Raw genomic sequence first — 16,263 nt, forward strand, 5'->3', positions numbered from 1 at the left:
TATAATGCTGGGGCTTTTGTTTTTTGTTTTTCAATAAATCAAGCTCGGTGCCAAAAAAGGTGGTTTGGGGGCACAAAAAGTGAGCAGCCAAAGCTTTAATGAGATTGAAAAACAAGCACAAGCTGTAGATAAAATAAAGGAACAAGAGGATCTTCATGGCAGTAAGAAAACTGATAAGGAAGAGCCACTGTAAGTATGAATTAAATATGCAATTGTAAACCATGAAGCCTAATTTCATGTTAATGAAGTAATTGCCAACATTTTAAATACTATCAGAGGTTACTTCATGCAAATAAAACTTCAGTTCTTGCTTTAAAAAAAACCCAGATGTTGATGAGGTGGGCCAAATGACAGTCTTCCCATTGCCCTTTTTTCTTGCCATTTTGCCATATGTTCCTATAGTTAATTATTTACTGTAGAAATAGCTCAGTGCTATCTTTAACTTTAGTGTTATTTAACAGGGAAAATAAGGAGACATTCTGCTGATACACATGAATAAAATGTGAAATAAACCCCAAACGTGTTGAAGTATTATAGAGAACACTCTTGGCTCTTGAACTTTCTTTACCTCGCGTCAGTTTGTTTTGGTGTAGTGCACTGAACACTATTTAAAGCAGTCTTTCTAAGAGCAGGGGGAACATACAAATACACAGCTTTATTTGTACTTATTGGGTAGAGTTTCTGTGCTGAAGACGGGATAGTTTAAATATGACTAGAATTGTCTGCTTGAGTTTCAGCTGTTTTATACTGGAACTGCTTTCATTTCACCGCAACCCTTTGAATATTTTTGTCTGAGGCCTCGAATCTGTTAATCCATCTCACTTAATAAATACTTAGCCCTAAAGGTCAGAGGGTGGTGATTCTGGTTCCTTCCACTACATTTCTCTGCTACACAGTTTTTGTTTTTAACACTTTGTTAGTTGTCATCAAAATTAGACTATTAAATACTTTGTTAGTGTACACTTTTACTGTTGTAAAGTTTAACATCCTCTCTTGAGTGCTAAGATGCATCATTTTTATGACCTGCAGACAAATCACTTGGAGCTCATGATACCAAGCTCTTTGGTCTATAATGTCCTCCCTGCTCGTTTTGCTTACTTTTATTTAGCCTCCACAGAAGTGGATATTTTGTGTGCTGCAAAAACATTAATCGCAAGGGGATCATTCATTTTTCCTGAAGTATTTTTACCATAAAAGTCATGCTTCTCAGTGGCTGACAAAATCTACCTGTAGAGTGACTCAGAGGAGTGGACTACTAAATAACAAGAAAAATGACTGTTCATTATTATTTATTATTATTCTTTAATGATAGTATCTTTGATTATATTACTCAGTTTGGAAGAAAATCTCAATTAGCTATTTGTTTTTTGTGTCAGAAATGCATAGATCTATATAGATTCAAGGCAACCTTTAGTATAAGGTTGCTGCAACCTTTCTGCAGTGGCCAGAACCCTCTAAAAATGTCTTCAAACATGAGGGGTGCACATACACTTCAGTTTATGGATCCGATCCCAGCAGGGCAAAGATAAGTTTTTTGCCATGGAGATTAACTTTTTGGATTTTTAACTGTAGATGGCAGTATATACCTAAATTAAACAACGGTGAATACCTCTAAAATTGCACCTGCTTCCAACTAATTTGTATGGCAGTTTTAATTTTAAAAGCTTGAGTAATGAGTTTTAGTAAATTAATTTGATGTGGTTTTGTTGTGTGGCAGGAACAGAAGTAATTCTTTCATGGGCTAGTATTTAGAAAGTTAAAGAGTTCTGAGACTTAAAATGTTATTTTATAATTGATACACCTTTTTCTGCTGTACACTGACAATAGATAACTGGAATTACTTTTAAATTGAACCTACTTGTTTTAATCAATAGCAAATAAGATTTTTGGTGTTCATAAATAATATTTCATAAAGATGGGCTGCTGATCTTTCTACTTAAAGTGCTGAATAGATTTTTATCAGTTGTGGTTTCAAGTTGAACTTTAAAGAACATTTTTAATTTTCTGTGTAACAGTTGGTCCTAAACTGTAAGATTTGATTTAAAATGTTTCTGAACATACTCTGTGCTTTAAGGATATATTTTTCTGATTTTATTGGTTTCAAAAGTCATTCCACAGATGGTATCTGACTTTTATTGTTATAAGCAACTCAACATAAGATACAGTGGTTGTTTTAGTTCTGGCTCTAAGTCCTTCTTAAAGCCCCAGTCAAAGGATATCTAATCATTACAAGATTGAGATTGCTCTCCTCCTTTTCGAAATGTCTCATCAGTGGAGGAGTGATGTCCCTCCCTTACCTTTTAGCAGGCTGATACCTGCATTCCTTGTCTTTGAAAGAAGACGACCAGACTCTGTCCTTTTAATTGTAACACATTCAGCCACACAGCTCCTGTCTTGCAGGAGATGCACTAACCAGCAGGGCATGAACTTTGGTAGAGGCATCTTGTACTCTTGGTTAAGTCAGTATGCATGGGACCAGAAGAAATCAAGCTGGCAAGAGCCGGCAAGTTTCAGTAATCAAATAGTTAGGAGACGCACTGGAAGAAAATACTCCATAGTCAAAAACTTGGTTTCATTCCTGTTTCTACACAGAATTGATAAAAAAGTACAATGGCTTTCAGGCTTAAGTGCTTACTCCCTAGTTGCAGCATGATGTCTACCGGCAGCATCCTAAATCTCATTTACCTTTCTTCTGATAGTGTTCATTTGTAGTTTATGACAGTCACAACTTACGAATTATAGTACTGCTGCATTGCTCATGAAAATTACTATTTTTGTCACTTCTAACAAATTAAATGTAAGCAGTGTTTCTTTGTAATTAAATGTCACTTCTAACAAATTAAATGTAAGCAGTCAAGATTAAAAGCCTATCTCTGCTGCACTAGTATTACTGGAAAATAGTTGCGATTGCTTTGAGGTACAGGAAATTTGTGGTATCTCAGAATGACAGCTTACAGTGTCTGAGCCCTGGGGATGTTTTGAGTGACAAAATGTGTTGCCAGCTGTGCAGCAAATTACAACATTTGGATGCTTCAGAGTTGCCATAATACAGAATATATTCCATTTTGGGAGTACAAAGACTCCTTCCCTCTCCTGAGATACTCTTTTGGGCATGTAAGGAAGGGCTGTATCAATAAAGGAATGTGGTCTACCTTGAGCACTTGTCTAAAGAGTGTATATATGGCAAGTGTTAAAACCACTGACAGCATGAGGCAGGGGTGGAGTGAGACATAGCAACGCCAAGCTGGACATTACGGGAAAATATTACTAGTATTCTGTCATAAATACCACTGTACTGTAGTACATGAGAGTTGGCTTTTTTGACAGTTATTTGGTTTCACCTAGAATCAGGACTGTGGAAAAAAGACTCTTTCAGTTTGACTTAAAGGTGATGCAAAACTGTCCTGAACTTTAGTATACCAAGTTTCACATTTGTTTTGAAAAATATTACTTGCTCATACACAGACTAGGGTACTGTTTCCACAGTCTTCTCTACTGGCTTTCTCCCATCCTTGTAGTTTGAATTTTATCCAATTAACAATTAATATTTTCAGTAAACTGCAAATTACAGTGCTGCAATATATGTTGCCAATTTTCTACCGTTATTATTGGGTTGGTCATTGTGTAGCATTTTCCAGTTATATTTTAACTGTATGTTTTGTTGTAGCGTATCATCTTTACGGTTGGCCTACAGAGATCTTGATATTAAAACAAAAGAAGAAAATTTAAATCTATCTGGTAAGAAGAAAACTGAATTGGAGAGGCTTGGCATAGGATTTGGCAGCAACAGAAGGTATGTGAGGTTCTATAAACTGTATTTAAAATACTCTGTGGCTTTATGCAGTTATCCTTTGTTTTGCTTAGGAAATAAAAAAAATATACTAAAGTGTGTTATGAAAACTTAAATAACATAATCAGAGAATCTAGTATTTGTCAAGGGAAGGATCAGAATTGCTTCTGATTGATTTAAGTTCTAACCTGCCAGACAGGTGTTAAGCTAAACTGTAGGATGTCTGTAAGGTTTTTGCCTCCATTAGCTGACTGTGAGGAGGGTAGAAAGTTTTCAGTGAACACTACCAACCCAAGTGTATTCTGTCTTTTGCAAGCCAAAACTCTGAAATTGCTCTGTTTTCCAGCTGTTGGTTTGGTCTGTGTGTTCAGAAGTCCTGTCCCTACTTCAGATAATTGCAGTTGAGTTTTCCAGTGCTTTTTCTTTGTTCCTTTAAATTCCTCCTTTCTTCTTAAATGTTTGTATAGCTTGGGCTTTATCAGCAAGCTTCAGAAACTAGATTTGGGCTTAATTTTTTTTTATTTTTAGGTGGGAGCTTTGTTATCTCCTTATATACTTACTTTCTTCTTGTCCCCAGTGGCATTTCTCACTCAGTCACTTCAGATATGCAAACAATAGAGCAGGAAACACCTGTCATTGCAAAGTCGAAGAAAAAATACACTGAGGATGCAGAAGACTCATATTTCTCTGCTAGTTCAAGGTAATTTATAAGCTTTTTACTTGGGGTGGGGGGCAGAAATATATGCAAGTTATGTATTCAAATATGCACAGTATATTTGGAGCTTAAGATAAAAACAGAAGACGACTGGACATGTTTACACAACGTATTTTCAGGGGACGTCTGAATCAGAAAAGTTTCAGAATAATTGACCTTACCTTGATGACACATGTATTTATAAAGAAGAGGAGTTACTTTTTCTGAGGATAGTCTGAATTAATGTGTTTACAGGTTTTGTCTTGTTCAGGGTCTAGTCTCTGTTTGCACAGACAGTTGCCATGTAAGCTTTTAATTGCTGTGCACCAAATCCAGTGATTTTTTATTTTTGGCAGAATGATTTGTGTTCATTCCTTTTTTTTTTTTCCCCTTTCTTTCAGTGTTACTTGATAGACTTTTATATATTTAAATTAAAAAAATGCAAAAAAGAATTGATGAATTTTGGATCAAAGTATGAATGCAGTGCAAATTACAAAATACCGCTGTTGGGAGGGAGAGAAAAACACGTTAGTTCTACAGGCACTAATTGAAATGAAACAGTTGTTTCTGAACTGACAGATAGAAACAGGTGTTGCTTTTATAAACCACCTTTATTGGATTGGTGCCACAGAAACATGAAAAATTGTACCTAATTACTTGTAGACAGACAAATAAAACCACAAAGGCTTTTGTGTCATTACTTTGTAGTGTAATCGCTGGTGGCAGAAATGCAAACACGGTACCAAGTCTTATAAAATAAAACGTATCATTTCAAACAGCTTCCCTGTTTGTTCCTTGAACTGTTACTGCTCTCGAATTATTCATAAGCCTACTAGCAGGCAAAGGATAAATTATGGAAGAGGTTTTTTAATGTGTTTTGGTTCAATAATTAGAAGATAAATTGTAACCTAGCTGCTCCCAGATCATCTTCTAGTTATAGCAACAGTAGAATCTAGTTCAAGTTGGTGTACAAATTAATTCTCTTTAAAGAAACTGTAAAGTCAGATTGTTAGTCTTGGTAAGGTTTGTAAGGTGGTTATTAGCCTGAATTCCAAAGGGTGGCATTGAAATAGAGGTAAATTTAACATCATCTTCATATATGCCCGAAAGCAGAATAATCGCACTCAAGAGTTCTGACGAATATCTGTAAATTAATCAAGCTAAATATCTGAAGATTTAGAAATATAATTGAAGCTTCACAAAATCCTTGGATTTTGTTTTTTTCTTTTTGCTATAATTAATAAAATCTATTAATATAACAATGTTAAATTTTATTTTCTATTCAATGCTGGTTTTCTGTCTCCTTCCACTCACACCCCTCCCACACTCCCTGAATACTGGGAATACTATTTTGCAAAGTTGTGAAAATCTGAGAGGGAAGGATAAAGAAAGTAAGTAATGTTATTCAAATCAGCTCTTGTAGCCCCTGCCCCATCCTGTGATTTTGATGGTCATTGTGACATTGGATAGCTTCATATATATATATGTATATGTATACATGTACACATACACATATGTATACATATATATATATATATATATATATATGAACACCTTGTTATTACATGTCCATATAAAACTTCGAAAGATTGCTGTGGCTTCTTTTTGTCTGTCAGAAGGGAAGGCTAGAGACTCTTACTTCTTTAGTTCATTCCAGATCTGTCCCTGCTATTTTCCATGTGCAGAGGTGGAGGCCTTGCTGCTGAAGGTGTCACATTTCTCATAAACTGCAAAAACAAAGTGTCCTGACTATTCATAACACAAACACGAAGGACCTTGTTGTGGGTGGGTTTTTTTTTCAAGAGTGCTTTTCAAAAAACACAGCTGCAGACTTTAATATCCCATGCTTGTTCTACTGAATCATTCCGTTCTGCTAGCCTCCTGTTGATCATTTTACTCCCTACCTGGTTGAATCCAAACTTTAAGAAAGTCTATTTAACTACAAAGGGAAATTCTTAATCTTTGGCATTTTAATAGGTTGTTTTTTTCAAGTATTCTCCATATATATTCAGATAAACGTAGCTAATCAAAGGGGAACAGGTCAAGATAACATACACCCAGAACTGAAAAACATGCTGATTCTTTTCCCCTCTTTTCTTTCTGTTTGTGTTTTCCCTGCAGTTTTGATATGCAAGAGAAGATTATTGTATTGTATTGTTTTTAAGTGTTGTTTTAACAAAACATGTTACAAAACTCAGAGGTACTTAATATTTATATTAAAAAATACAAAAAATATGTAAATAAAAATTTATTTAAATAACACACAGAATCAGAGACAAGGGCAGTCTTTACTCTTCTGAACTCTTTGTTGATGCCTTAGAAAATGAGGCCAGATTCTCTGCTTGCACAGTTTAAAGATTGACTTGCTTGGAACTGTGAGATTAGCCGCTATCAGCCCCTTAGTGAAAAAACTTTGCCTCATGTGGAACCAGAGCACACCTGGGTGCCATGGGTTAGCTGTTTGTTCCTGGATCTCTGGAGTGTTCAAAGTGCCTTGAAAGTTACAGTGACTTTTTTTGTAGCTGGTATCTTAGCATGAGGCCTCTATGAGCAGACTGCTTTGTAGTGTCGCCATGGTGCCTTGCTTGCAGAGTCTGTCCTTAAGTTTTCTGAGGGTTGCTCTTAAACCAGCCACGTATCTTGACAATGTCCTTCCCAGTGCTTTGCCTGACCCTAACAAAGACGTAATACTTTGAAGTAATGAGAACTTTGCTGGTTTTGGTGGGACCATATCTCTCAGGCAAAGATATATTGCATATTCATGGCCATATTCAGCCAAAAGAAAGGTTGAACTTTCCAGTCAGTCAAATATATGCATAAAAACAAAAAAATCAATAGAATTCTATTCTGCAAAGCTTCTAACCAATATTATGAAGTCCTGATTATTCATTGACAACTATCATTGTGCTGAAAACTTGCCAGTGTACACTTATTATAGCAATATTTATTCAACAATATAAAGTTGCCACTTTTTCAATAGTTTTTTTTTTACTTCCTTTATTTTAGGTACTATGATTCTTCAGATTTGAGGAGCAGCACTTTCTCTACATGGGACGACAATTCAGATTCTTTTTGGAAGAAAGAAAACAGTAGCAGAGATGTTGATGTAATGTTAACTTCAAAAAGTCCAGGATTTTCAGACAGGTATACCAAGAAAACCTAACTGATTTTTGTACAGAAAGCCAAAGCTTTGAGTCCTGGTCAGAGTAGTGGGATTTTTTTCAATCTAGAAGTAGAATTTGGTCGCAACTTTCATCAGCAGTCAAGAGATTTTTATTTATTTTTTTTGGTAAGCTGAATTTCCTATTTATATTTTAAGCACTTGGCTGTTTTCCTCAGTGCTGTAGAGTGTATGTACTGGAAGTAATTTCCGAAGCGTTTCAGCAAAAAAAGTAGTAGACAAAAGACGTTGAGAGAAACTCAAATATTTGCACTGTTCTGAGAGCATAGGTGCTTCACTTCTTTGTTTATTGCCTAATGAACCAAAGAGAACCCAGTTACGTGGTGATTGAAACTGTAGGGTATTCAGCTTTTAGGATGAAATTATTGAAGATATGTGCAAACAACACGTCTAATTGTTACGATGATAAAAAATGAATGTATTTCTTTGACAACGGCATTTTTATCTTTGTAATCAAGTAGAAAATGTAAGAATGTGGGGCTTTGTGTGCTTGGTTGGTGTTTTCTCCTTCTGTTCTTACTTAAAACTGTTGTTTTTCATTTACCTGTAAAGTACAGTTTGTGCATTTAAGTACAACTTTTTTAACACAAGCATGTTCTGCTTCTTCCTTTCTAGTGGACCAGTGATGCATATTACACAAAATAGGGGTTCATGTGCATAATACTGTTACTTCCTCATTTGCTTACATTTCCTCTGGAAAAGTTGGAGGGGAGAAAAAGGGAAGTGACTATGTTGAATATGTATGTTTGAGGTGGAAGGCAGTGACAGTTTAAAGGACGTTAAACATTTTTGTGCTGTTGCATTTAAATCTGAATTTCACTGACATTGTGGGTTCTGACATTTTGTAGAGCTGTTCTGTCCTTGTTCACGTAATTTAGCTTGCTTTTTAAATGAACTTTGAAAATAAAGATACAAGATTAATGAATTTGAAATGCTGTTTGTTCACCATCTTGTAAAACTGTCACTGAAATTTTATTTGCTGCTCTGTCAACTTAGTTATCTGAATTTCTTTGTCCTGGGTTGATACTGATTTTATTTTTTGTTGTGATGTAAATAAAAGTTAGGCTCACAAGTGCAGTTTATTTTTCTTTTAGGCCTGCGTCTCGTCGTAAGCCTGAATATGAACCACCTTTAAACACAGATGAGGCACAAAAGAAATTTGGCAATGTAAAAGCAATTTCATCAGACATGTATTTTGGAAGGCAAGATCATGCTGATGTAAGTAGAAAGCAGTGGTAAATATTTTTTAATATTAAAATAGCCTTTGCCTATAAACACAGTCTTCTTATATAGAGAAGGCCATAAATAGTTAAAATTGGTAGAATTAGTAAGCTTATAGAATTATGTCCACTTGAATATTTGTCTGATAGAGATGTAGGCGTTTCTGATAACTCTGATAGTTTACCATTTGGTTTTAAGGAGTTTCTGCCGCAAGTAGGACCTTACCTCCAACATCATTCTTCCCTGATAGAAGTGGTCAGCAATCTTTATTTTTGAAAGAAACAGCCTGATGCTGGATGTAGGCTTACTTCATTTGTTCTAAATACCCAAACTGATGCCAACAAACTGTTGTTAAAACAGCTGTCCTGTCTGTGTTTGTTGCATGGAAACGTTATTACTATTGTAAGGCCAACTAAGTGATGAATTGTTCAACAAGTGACATGTAATAGATCCAGCCTAGAAATAAAACACAGATTAATATTATGTTTCATTTTAGAGGTGGGGGATCATTTTGAAAACATACTTTTAATGAAAAATTAGCAATGTAATGAGGAATGTAAAAATATAATTATTATAATAATAATCATCATCAATTATTACTATGTTTCCAGGGAACTCAGAAAAAGTTGGATTAAAAGCATGATATGATTAGAAAGGTTACCATGATGCTAGCTGCAGTGCTTTTTCCTTATTTTATCCTATCTAACCACTCAATTTCACATTTTTTAGTTGTTGTTTTTAATGGTTGCATAGTTTTTCAGCCTCTTGGTGTTGCAGTAGTAAATGTCACTCTGATCAACTCAGAAATGAGTTGAGATTATGACAAACTCACACTGTATAAGTCATGTGAAAAGTACAGAATGGGAGCAACTTTCAGAATGGTCAACTTCAGCTGGATTTGTATGTTCTAAAGCTGTACCTGTAATCTCATGAATTATCTGACATGACCTCAAAAGATGACAGCGTACTGTTACAACACTTTTTCTTCTCAATTCTTTTCTAGTATGAAGCAAGGGCTCGATTAGAAAGACTTTCTGGAAGCTCATCTATAAGTTCATCTGACTTGTTTGACGATCAGAAAAAGCAACCAACAGGTACCTATTGAACAGAGTGAGAAACTGTATTATGGAGTGAATACGCTCCTGTACTCTGCTTCTAGTTCCGCTATCAGCTAGCTGTCACTGTATTCTGCAAGAAGTGTACAAAGTGCAGTACATGTTAGTATTGCTAATAGGTCAAACAGGCATAGCCAGTGTATTTATTATTTAAAAAAAAAGAAATTCTTAAATTTCAAGTTCTGTGTTTTCAGTTCACTGAGTTCAGTGTATTATACTGGTTTTTACATGACTTGTTGAAAATAATAGACTCTATGTTGTAAATAATTTTTATCAAAGGGAGACTGTAATATTTTGTTATAAAACCAAATGAGGTAACACCTACGTCGACTGTTAGGTAGGTTTTTAATAAATGACCAACAACTTATGTTTTACATATGTGAAAATAGCTGTCATAATAATATTTGAGCCTAAGGAAAGTCTTTAATACAATATTAATGGCCTTGAAATTCCCATGTTAATCTGTTGCATGGCATATCATATCCATTCATCCTGGTATCTGCGTCTAAAACTGGTCTTGCCAAATTATTCAGGACATTTTTCTGTTGTTTTGTCTGTGTAAAGGATTTGTTGGAATGCCTTACATTGGAGAGTATAGTTCAAATGAGAAAGGAAGGAAGTAGTAGATTAGATTGACTGAAAAGTAGCTCCTTAGGCTTTTGAAAATGACTCACATTTTCTTTCTAACACCCTTTCTGGATAGTGCAATAATGCAATATAGAAAAGGTAGGACATACTGGAGAATTTTATTGAGTTGATCAGTTGGGTTTCATTCCTTAACTTGTGAGGAAATGGGAAAAAAAGAATTCTTGAAGAACTTGAAATCTGTGAGTAATTATATAAATAGGGTGGAAAGCCAAACAGTATGCAGCATCTGATTTTACTTCGGAAAAGTTGGGAGTTAAAAAACCAAAAGTGATTGTTCAGTTTTGATACCCTGAAAGCAAGTTTTGAATACAGTGGCTAGTAGAGAAATTACTCCTGTTACTTAAGCTGGATTTTAGTAATTTGAAATGTATAAAAGATATTAAGTAGGGGAGGAGACATAAAGCAGAAATTGCAGTAAATTACCCGCTTGAAAGGGTATTTGCAAGATTATATCATACTTGTGCTTAAAAAAGATGTGGGAAATACAAGCAAAGAAATGGTATTTCTGAAATTATAAACTGTGTTTTCAATGGTACATGGGATTGTGGTAATATTTTTTATCTATTGTTGACTAGAACTCCATCTTTAATTTTAATTTTCTTGCATATGAAATGTTTTATATGGAATTAATTTTTCCTTTAATTTGTGTAATAGGTGTGGGGCTTTTACACAGTACTAATAAGAGAATAAGCTAGAAAAAGGTAGATACGAGTTAAAGATGGGGCAAATTGATGTGAAATACATATCTCTGTGTTTATATATGTATGAATGTGTCTTTTTATGTGCACATGCATATATAGGTGGTAAAATTCTCACCCTGTTCTGAAGAAGGGTAATACAGGCAATTATATAATGTTTAGTAGCTGTACATGAATTATGCACACACTATTATTCATCACTAGCCACTTGGAAAGGTTCCTGGGGCTTGTGGAGGAATGCAGAGGTTCCTAATAATGGGATGAAAATACCTGCCTGTGATTTGAGGTTAGTTACTGTTTGTGACTGGTGTGCAACCCAACAGTAAATTTAAAGTTTTATGTTACAGAGACTAAACTTCTGCTACATTTTGTGGGTTGTTAACTGCTCTAAGATAATAGTGAGTTAAAGATAGACCAGAAATTATTTTGTATATTGTAAATTCAACTATATTCAATCTACAAAATCTTCCTTTCCTGTTACACCTCCTGCCCCAAAGACTATCTTTTGACAGTGGTCCATCTGGAGAAATTTTACTGATAGCTTGTCTGGTGTGGAATTAATGCCAAGGCCATCAATTAGTTCCGTAAAATAAAGGTAATAAGGAGACCAGAGCCTGGCAACAAAAACACTGCTGTAATTCTGGGGTCCTTGCCAGAATAAAATGTCCTTTGAATCTAAAGTTGTTTTTATGAGCTCTGCTGAGATTTAGGGTAGAACAGTTTTGGGATGCTTTCGTTTGTACAGAATGCTGTAGGAGCCATTTACCAAAAAGGGGTACAAGTAAACGCTTTTACTTTGCATTATTTCAGACCAGTTGCTTACGAAAGATGGCATGTTGGATAGCTGACTTGTAGATGCTGATTTTGAAGGAAATCACAAGAAAAGGAGTTGCTTTCCTGTCTTATTTACAAGTTTTTCAGACAACCCTACATAACCAGGAAAACATGAGAAAATTAATGTGGCTGAGAAGTGGTTAGAGCTTTTCCCAGGTTATTTATATCTGCAAATTTTATTTCCATGACTCTGACTCTAATATCAAATGCCTCAGCATTTTTGTTAAGTGGAACAGTTTGTCAAAATTACAGTTCAGAAATAGGGCTCTGTCAGTAACAGGGAATTTTTGAAAATAATCTATAAACAAGTGTGCCCATGCATTGTAGAAACAATAGCAGGCTGTAAAGAATGGAGTGGGAAGCATCTACCATGATGAGCCAGCCAATTCTCTTAGCTAAATCACATTATCTACTGTAATGTTTTTATCAGCCTGCTAATGAGGCAGGTGCCTTTAGTTTCCCATGAAAAGAGGTGCGTCAGGTTCACTCCCATTCCCTCCTCCACCCCTGCTCAAAACAAAAAAAGTGAGAAGAATGGGCAGCCCATGCGTATCAATGTGCACTATGGAGCTCCTGTCAAAAGCAGTTAACAGTTGTACAGGTTGGGGAGTCTGAGGCTGGACGAGTTTGTCCAAGGTTCAGTAACTGCTTGCAAGTTACTAGTTGTGTCCTGACTGGTCATGACTATCTGTTGATATGAAGGCTACAGATTGCAGTCTCCATTTTGATACAGGTATGTTTTGGGATTCTTCTTCTCAGGAGCCCCACTTATTCCCAAGATCATGGCCTGTGATGCTGGTTTACTGACATTTGTGCTTTTTACAGTATCAGTTATTTAATATTAAGGCCTGCCAGTAATTCTTTTTGCAAATGAGTGGGTGATTGTAGTTGTTAGCATGTTAATATTTATCATGCAGTTAATAGAAATCAGAGATGTTTCAAAACTATCTTCAGGCCTATACTTTTCATAATAGTAGAGCTAACAGTGGCTACACTATATTGGCTTTAACGAAGGCTGCATTGCCAGCTTTGCCTTGGAGTTTTAAAACTTAATTACATCTGCTATAATTTCTATAGAGCTCTCCAAGCCTCAGATGTAGTAATGCAAAATGTGTGTTTATACAGCATGCAAAGCATACCTGTGCATGCACATAACGACAGAAGTACATTCATATTTTAATTGCGATGTAATAAAACTGTTTAGGATACCAGACAAATAAACATCCAGTGGATTGAAAGTGTGGAATAAATTATATATTATCCAAACTTTTATTGCTTAGCTGGGAATATAGAGTGTAGAAGATGCAACTCTGGGTGAAATTTTGAACAACTGAAAAAAATTGAGACATATTTAAGAAATTTGAGATGCGTGCTCAGTGGTTTTTACAGTGTCAACCAGACATTGGTATTTAGTGCTCCTAGTAGTATCTTGTACTTCCAGGGGAGGAAAGGCTGCTTTTAATATAAAAATCTCTTTTCTTCTTGTGTGCATGTTCTTTTAGGAAGCTACAATATTACAAATGTCTTGCCTTCAGCTCCTGATATAGCTCAGTTTAAACAAGGAGTAAAGTCAGTGGCTGGAAAACTTTCTGTACTTGCTAATGGGGTCATGACATCTATACAGGTTAGTAAAAATATTTACAATATATTAACCGTCTGTTAAAGTCTTTTTATAGGCTTTAGTATCATGGATGCTGCCATTGCATCATCTTAGGGGAGGAAAGAATGAATTTGACTTTGAGCTTTGTAGACCTCTCGTGGTAGAAAATAGATCTTTCTAAAAATAAATCTGTAGCTGTAGAATAACTTTTTTTGCCTTTTCCTTATATACTTTATTTCTTTTCTTACAACTGAAACACAATTTCCATAACAGAGTTGTTTGCTGTCACTTAATTTTTAAAGTAATAATAGTTCATAACTCAGAACAGAATAGTTTAGTTGGAAGGAATCTATAGCAATCATCTGGCCCAACTCTTATATTGGCTCTTCAATTAACTTGACATAAATACCTTTGATCCATGTTTGTGCAGAAAATTAAGACATCCTTGTTTCAATAGCGTAAAGCATGCTTCATGCTTCAGTTTGCATTTCCTAGATGAGGTCAGTGGGAGCTCTTGGGTGTTTGAAAATCAAGCTAATTATCCTGGAGTTTAACCATAAACTGCAGTTCTTGGAAGCATTGGTCAAATTTCTTTAAGTCTTTAAGAATTAAACAAGGCTTTATGTACAAATATTAATTAAAACTGATTTAGTCCAATGGAAAACATACTCATGTCTGTCTGATTTTTTTACTTTTCTAGGATCGATATGGTTCGTGACATCTTTTGTATCAACATGATTAAGTACCCTAAAGAAGGATTTCTCTTCAGATACACAAGTGAACACACTGCTGATGGGAATAAACGTTGCCTTAAGACTGTTGATATTTTTACTTGTTCCAGCATATTTTTTCCTTATGCAGCTTTCTGGCTCAGCCTCTTCTTACTCCTGTTTAATCTTTACAGAGCAGAAACCTTGCAGCAACTTGTTACATTGCATGTATTTTTTTGATTTCCCGTCCTTTACAGTCTTGCATTTGTTAGCAACCTCAATGTTAGATGTTGGAAGCTTTATTTTATTACTGGTTTCGGCTGTGAGGCAGGAATGAGAAAGAAGGATGAATGCATACACTGGAAATGAGGGTTCCTAATAGAAACCTCAGTGCACTTTCATCCTTACCAGACGTAGCTTGTCTTCCGTCTCTCATGAGCTGTGGGGAAGAAAATGTAAATGAAGTACACGCTGAGGTGTTATTTAGGAGACTGTTGCTAAATATAGAGTTAAGTTAAACCTGCGCTTATCAGAAAGTAGAGGCTCTTGCAGTCATAAATGGCTGTGCATTAAAATGATGGGGAATTAAGTGTTTTAAAACAATATTCCTGCTAGAAAATTGTATGCTTAGATGAGACATATGGAGAAGACAGGATGTGGTATATTGAATAGTGGATTTCATCTTGTTATGGGAACAAGCTATTTATTCCTAGTTTTGAAAGTTACAGAAAATTGCAATATAGAATCCTTAAGTGCTTTTTAAAAATCTGTATTGTGTACAAATTGAACTAAAAAATTTAAATATATTAAGGGCCCAGTAGCGTAGTTAATTAAATACTTGTTTAAAATGTTTAGAACAAGCATAGATTTTTGATAAATTATGAAATATTGAATGAGGAAATAGTGGGGCTGTGTTTTAGACAGTCTAGATTTTTTTGTTGATGACATTCTGTATAAAAATGATTATGACCTTAAAGAAAAAACCCATCACAACCAAGAATGAGCACAAGATAATTCCGTTCTGTAACTGTATTTCTTAATTCAAATTTGTAAACGTTGCTATCTAATAAAAATAATAGCTATAAACTCATTTTAAAATTAAATTTCTATGTGCAGACATGAGCCTCCAGCTTCCTAAATACTGCCATCTGTATTCTGTCTATACAATGGTCTGGTAGAATTAACCTTTAATTTCAATTAGTGAAATTAGCTTTCTTATTAAATTACTACAATGATTCAGAAATCAAAACACTAAGGCTGGGGTAGAAAATAAGCTACTGTATTAAAATACTATGAACACTGTGTTTAAATGCAGTATACATTTTCCAGTATAACGATATAGCTGTATTTCTGCTTTAATTTCTAGCTGCCTTTTACATCTACCTCTCAGTTCTGGTAACTTTCTCTTAAGGATGTTACACTTAGATTTATTAATCCAAAAATGATCTTGCTTGTTTTGTATTACACTTAAAAACAAGAATTTATTTTGCTTAACTGTAGAGCTTTACAGTAAAAGTCTTGCTTTGATTTCTCCTTTCTGACCCTAAAAAGGTGATTTTGCTAATATAAAATGCAGATGTACTGGTCAGGGCTTGTTTCGGTTTTCTCTAATTACAGGTAATGATTCTCAGACTGCTCTTTCAGTTAAGTGTACACAAAGAAGTCAATTTATTGCAAGCAACAAGTGGTCTGATTTTCAGATTTGTGATATACCAACAACATCCAGTGACTTGCAGAAGAGCTGCTCCTCCATTCACTGGGCTGCATATTGA

The 16,263-nt window shown here is 35.0% G+C and overlaps 1 protein-coding gene across 2 annotated transcripts in view; it reads left to right on the top strand.

Annotated features, from left to right (window-relative positions):
- ARFGAP3 (ADP ribosylation factor GTPase activating protein 3) overlaps positions 1–15,581 on the top strand; it is a 35,321-nt gene extending 19,740 nt beyond the window's left edge. For both annotated transcript variants that reach the window (XM_061472131.1, XM_061472132.1), the window contains exons 9-16: positions 44–189; positions 3,668–3,793; positions 4,368–4,490; positions 7,491–7,628; positions 8,760–8,883; positions 9,890–9,980; positions 13,684–13,805; positions 14,482–15,581. In XM_061472131.1, coding sequence (XP_061328115.1) covers positions 44–189; positions 3,668–3,793; positions 4,368–4,490; positions 7,491–7,628; positions 8,760–8,883; positions 9,890–9,980; positions 13,684–13,805; positions 14,482–14,499 — 888 coding nt within the window. In that variant the 3' untranslated portion in view covers positions 14,500–15,581. The remainder of the gene's footprint in view (positions 1–43; positions 190–3,667; positions 3,794–4,367; positions 4,491–7,490; positions 7,629–8,759; positions 8,884–9,889; positions 9,981–13,683; positions 13,806–14,481) is intronic.
- Positions 15,582–16,263: the final 682 nt, after the last annotated feature.

This window comes from Pezoporus flaviventris, unplaced genomic scaffold (assembly GCF_033815535.1).
Source record: "Pezoporus flaviventris isolate CSIRO_AGI_PZ_B2104156 unplaced genomic scaffold, CSIRO_AGI_Pfla_v1 ptg000070l, whole genome shotgun sequence".
Classification (NCBI taxonomy): Eukaryota; Metazoa; Chordata; class Aves; order Psittaciformes; family Psittacidae; genus Pezoporus; species Pezoporus flaviventris.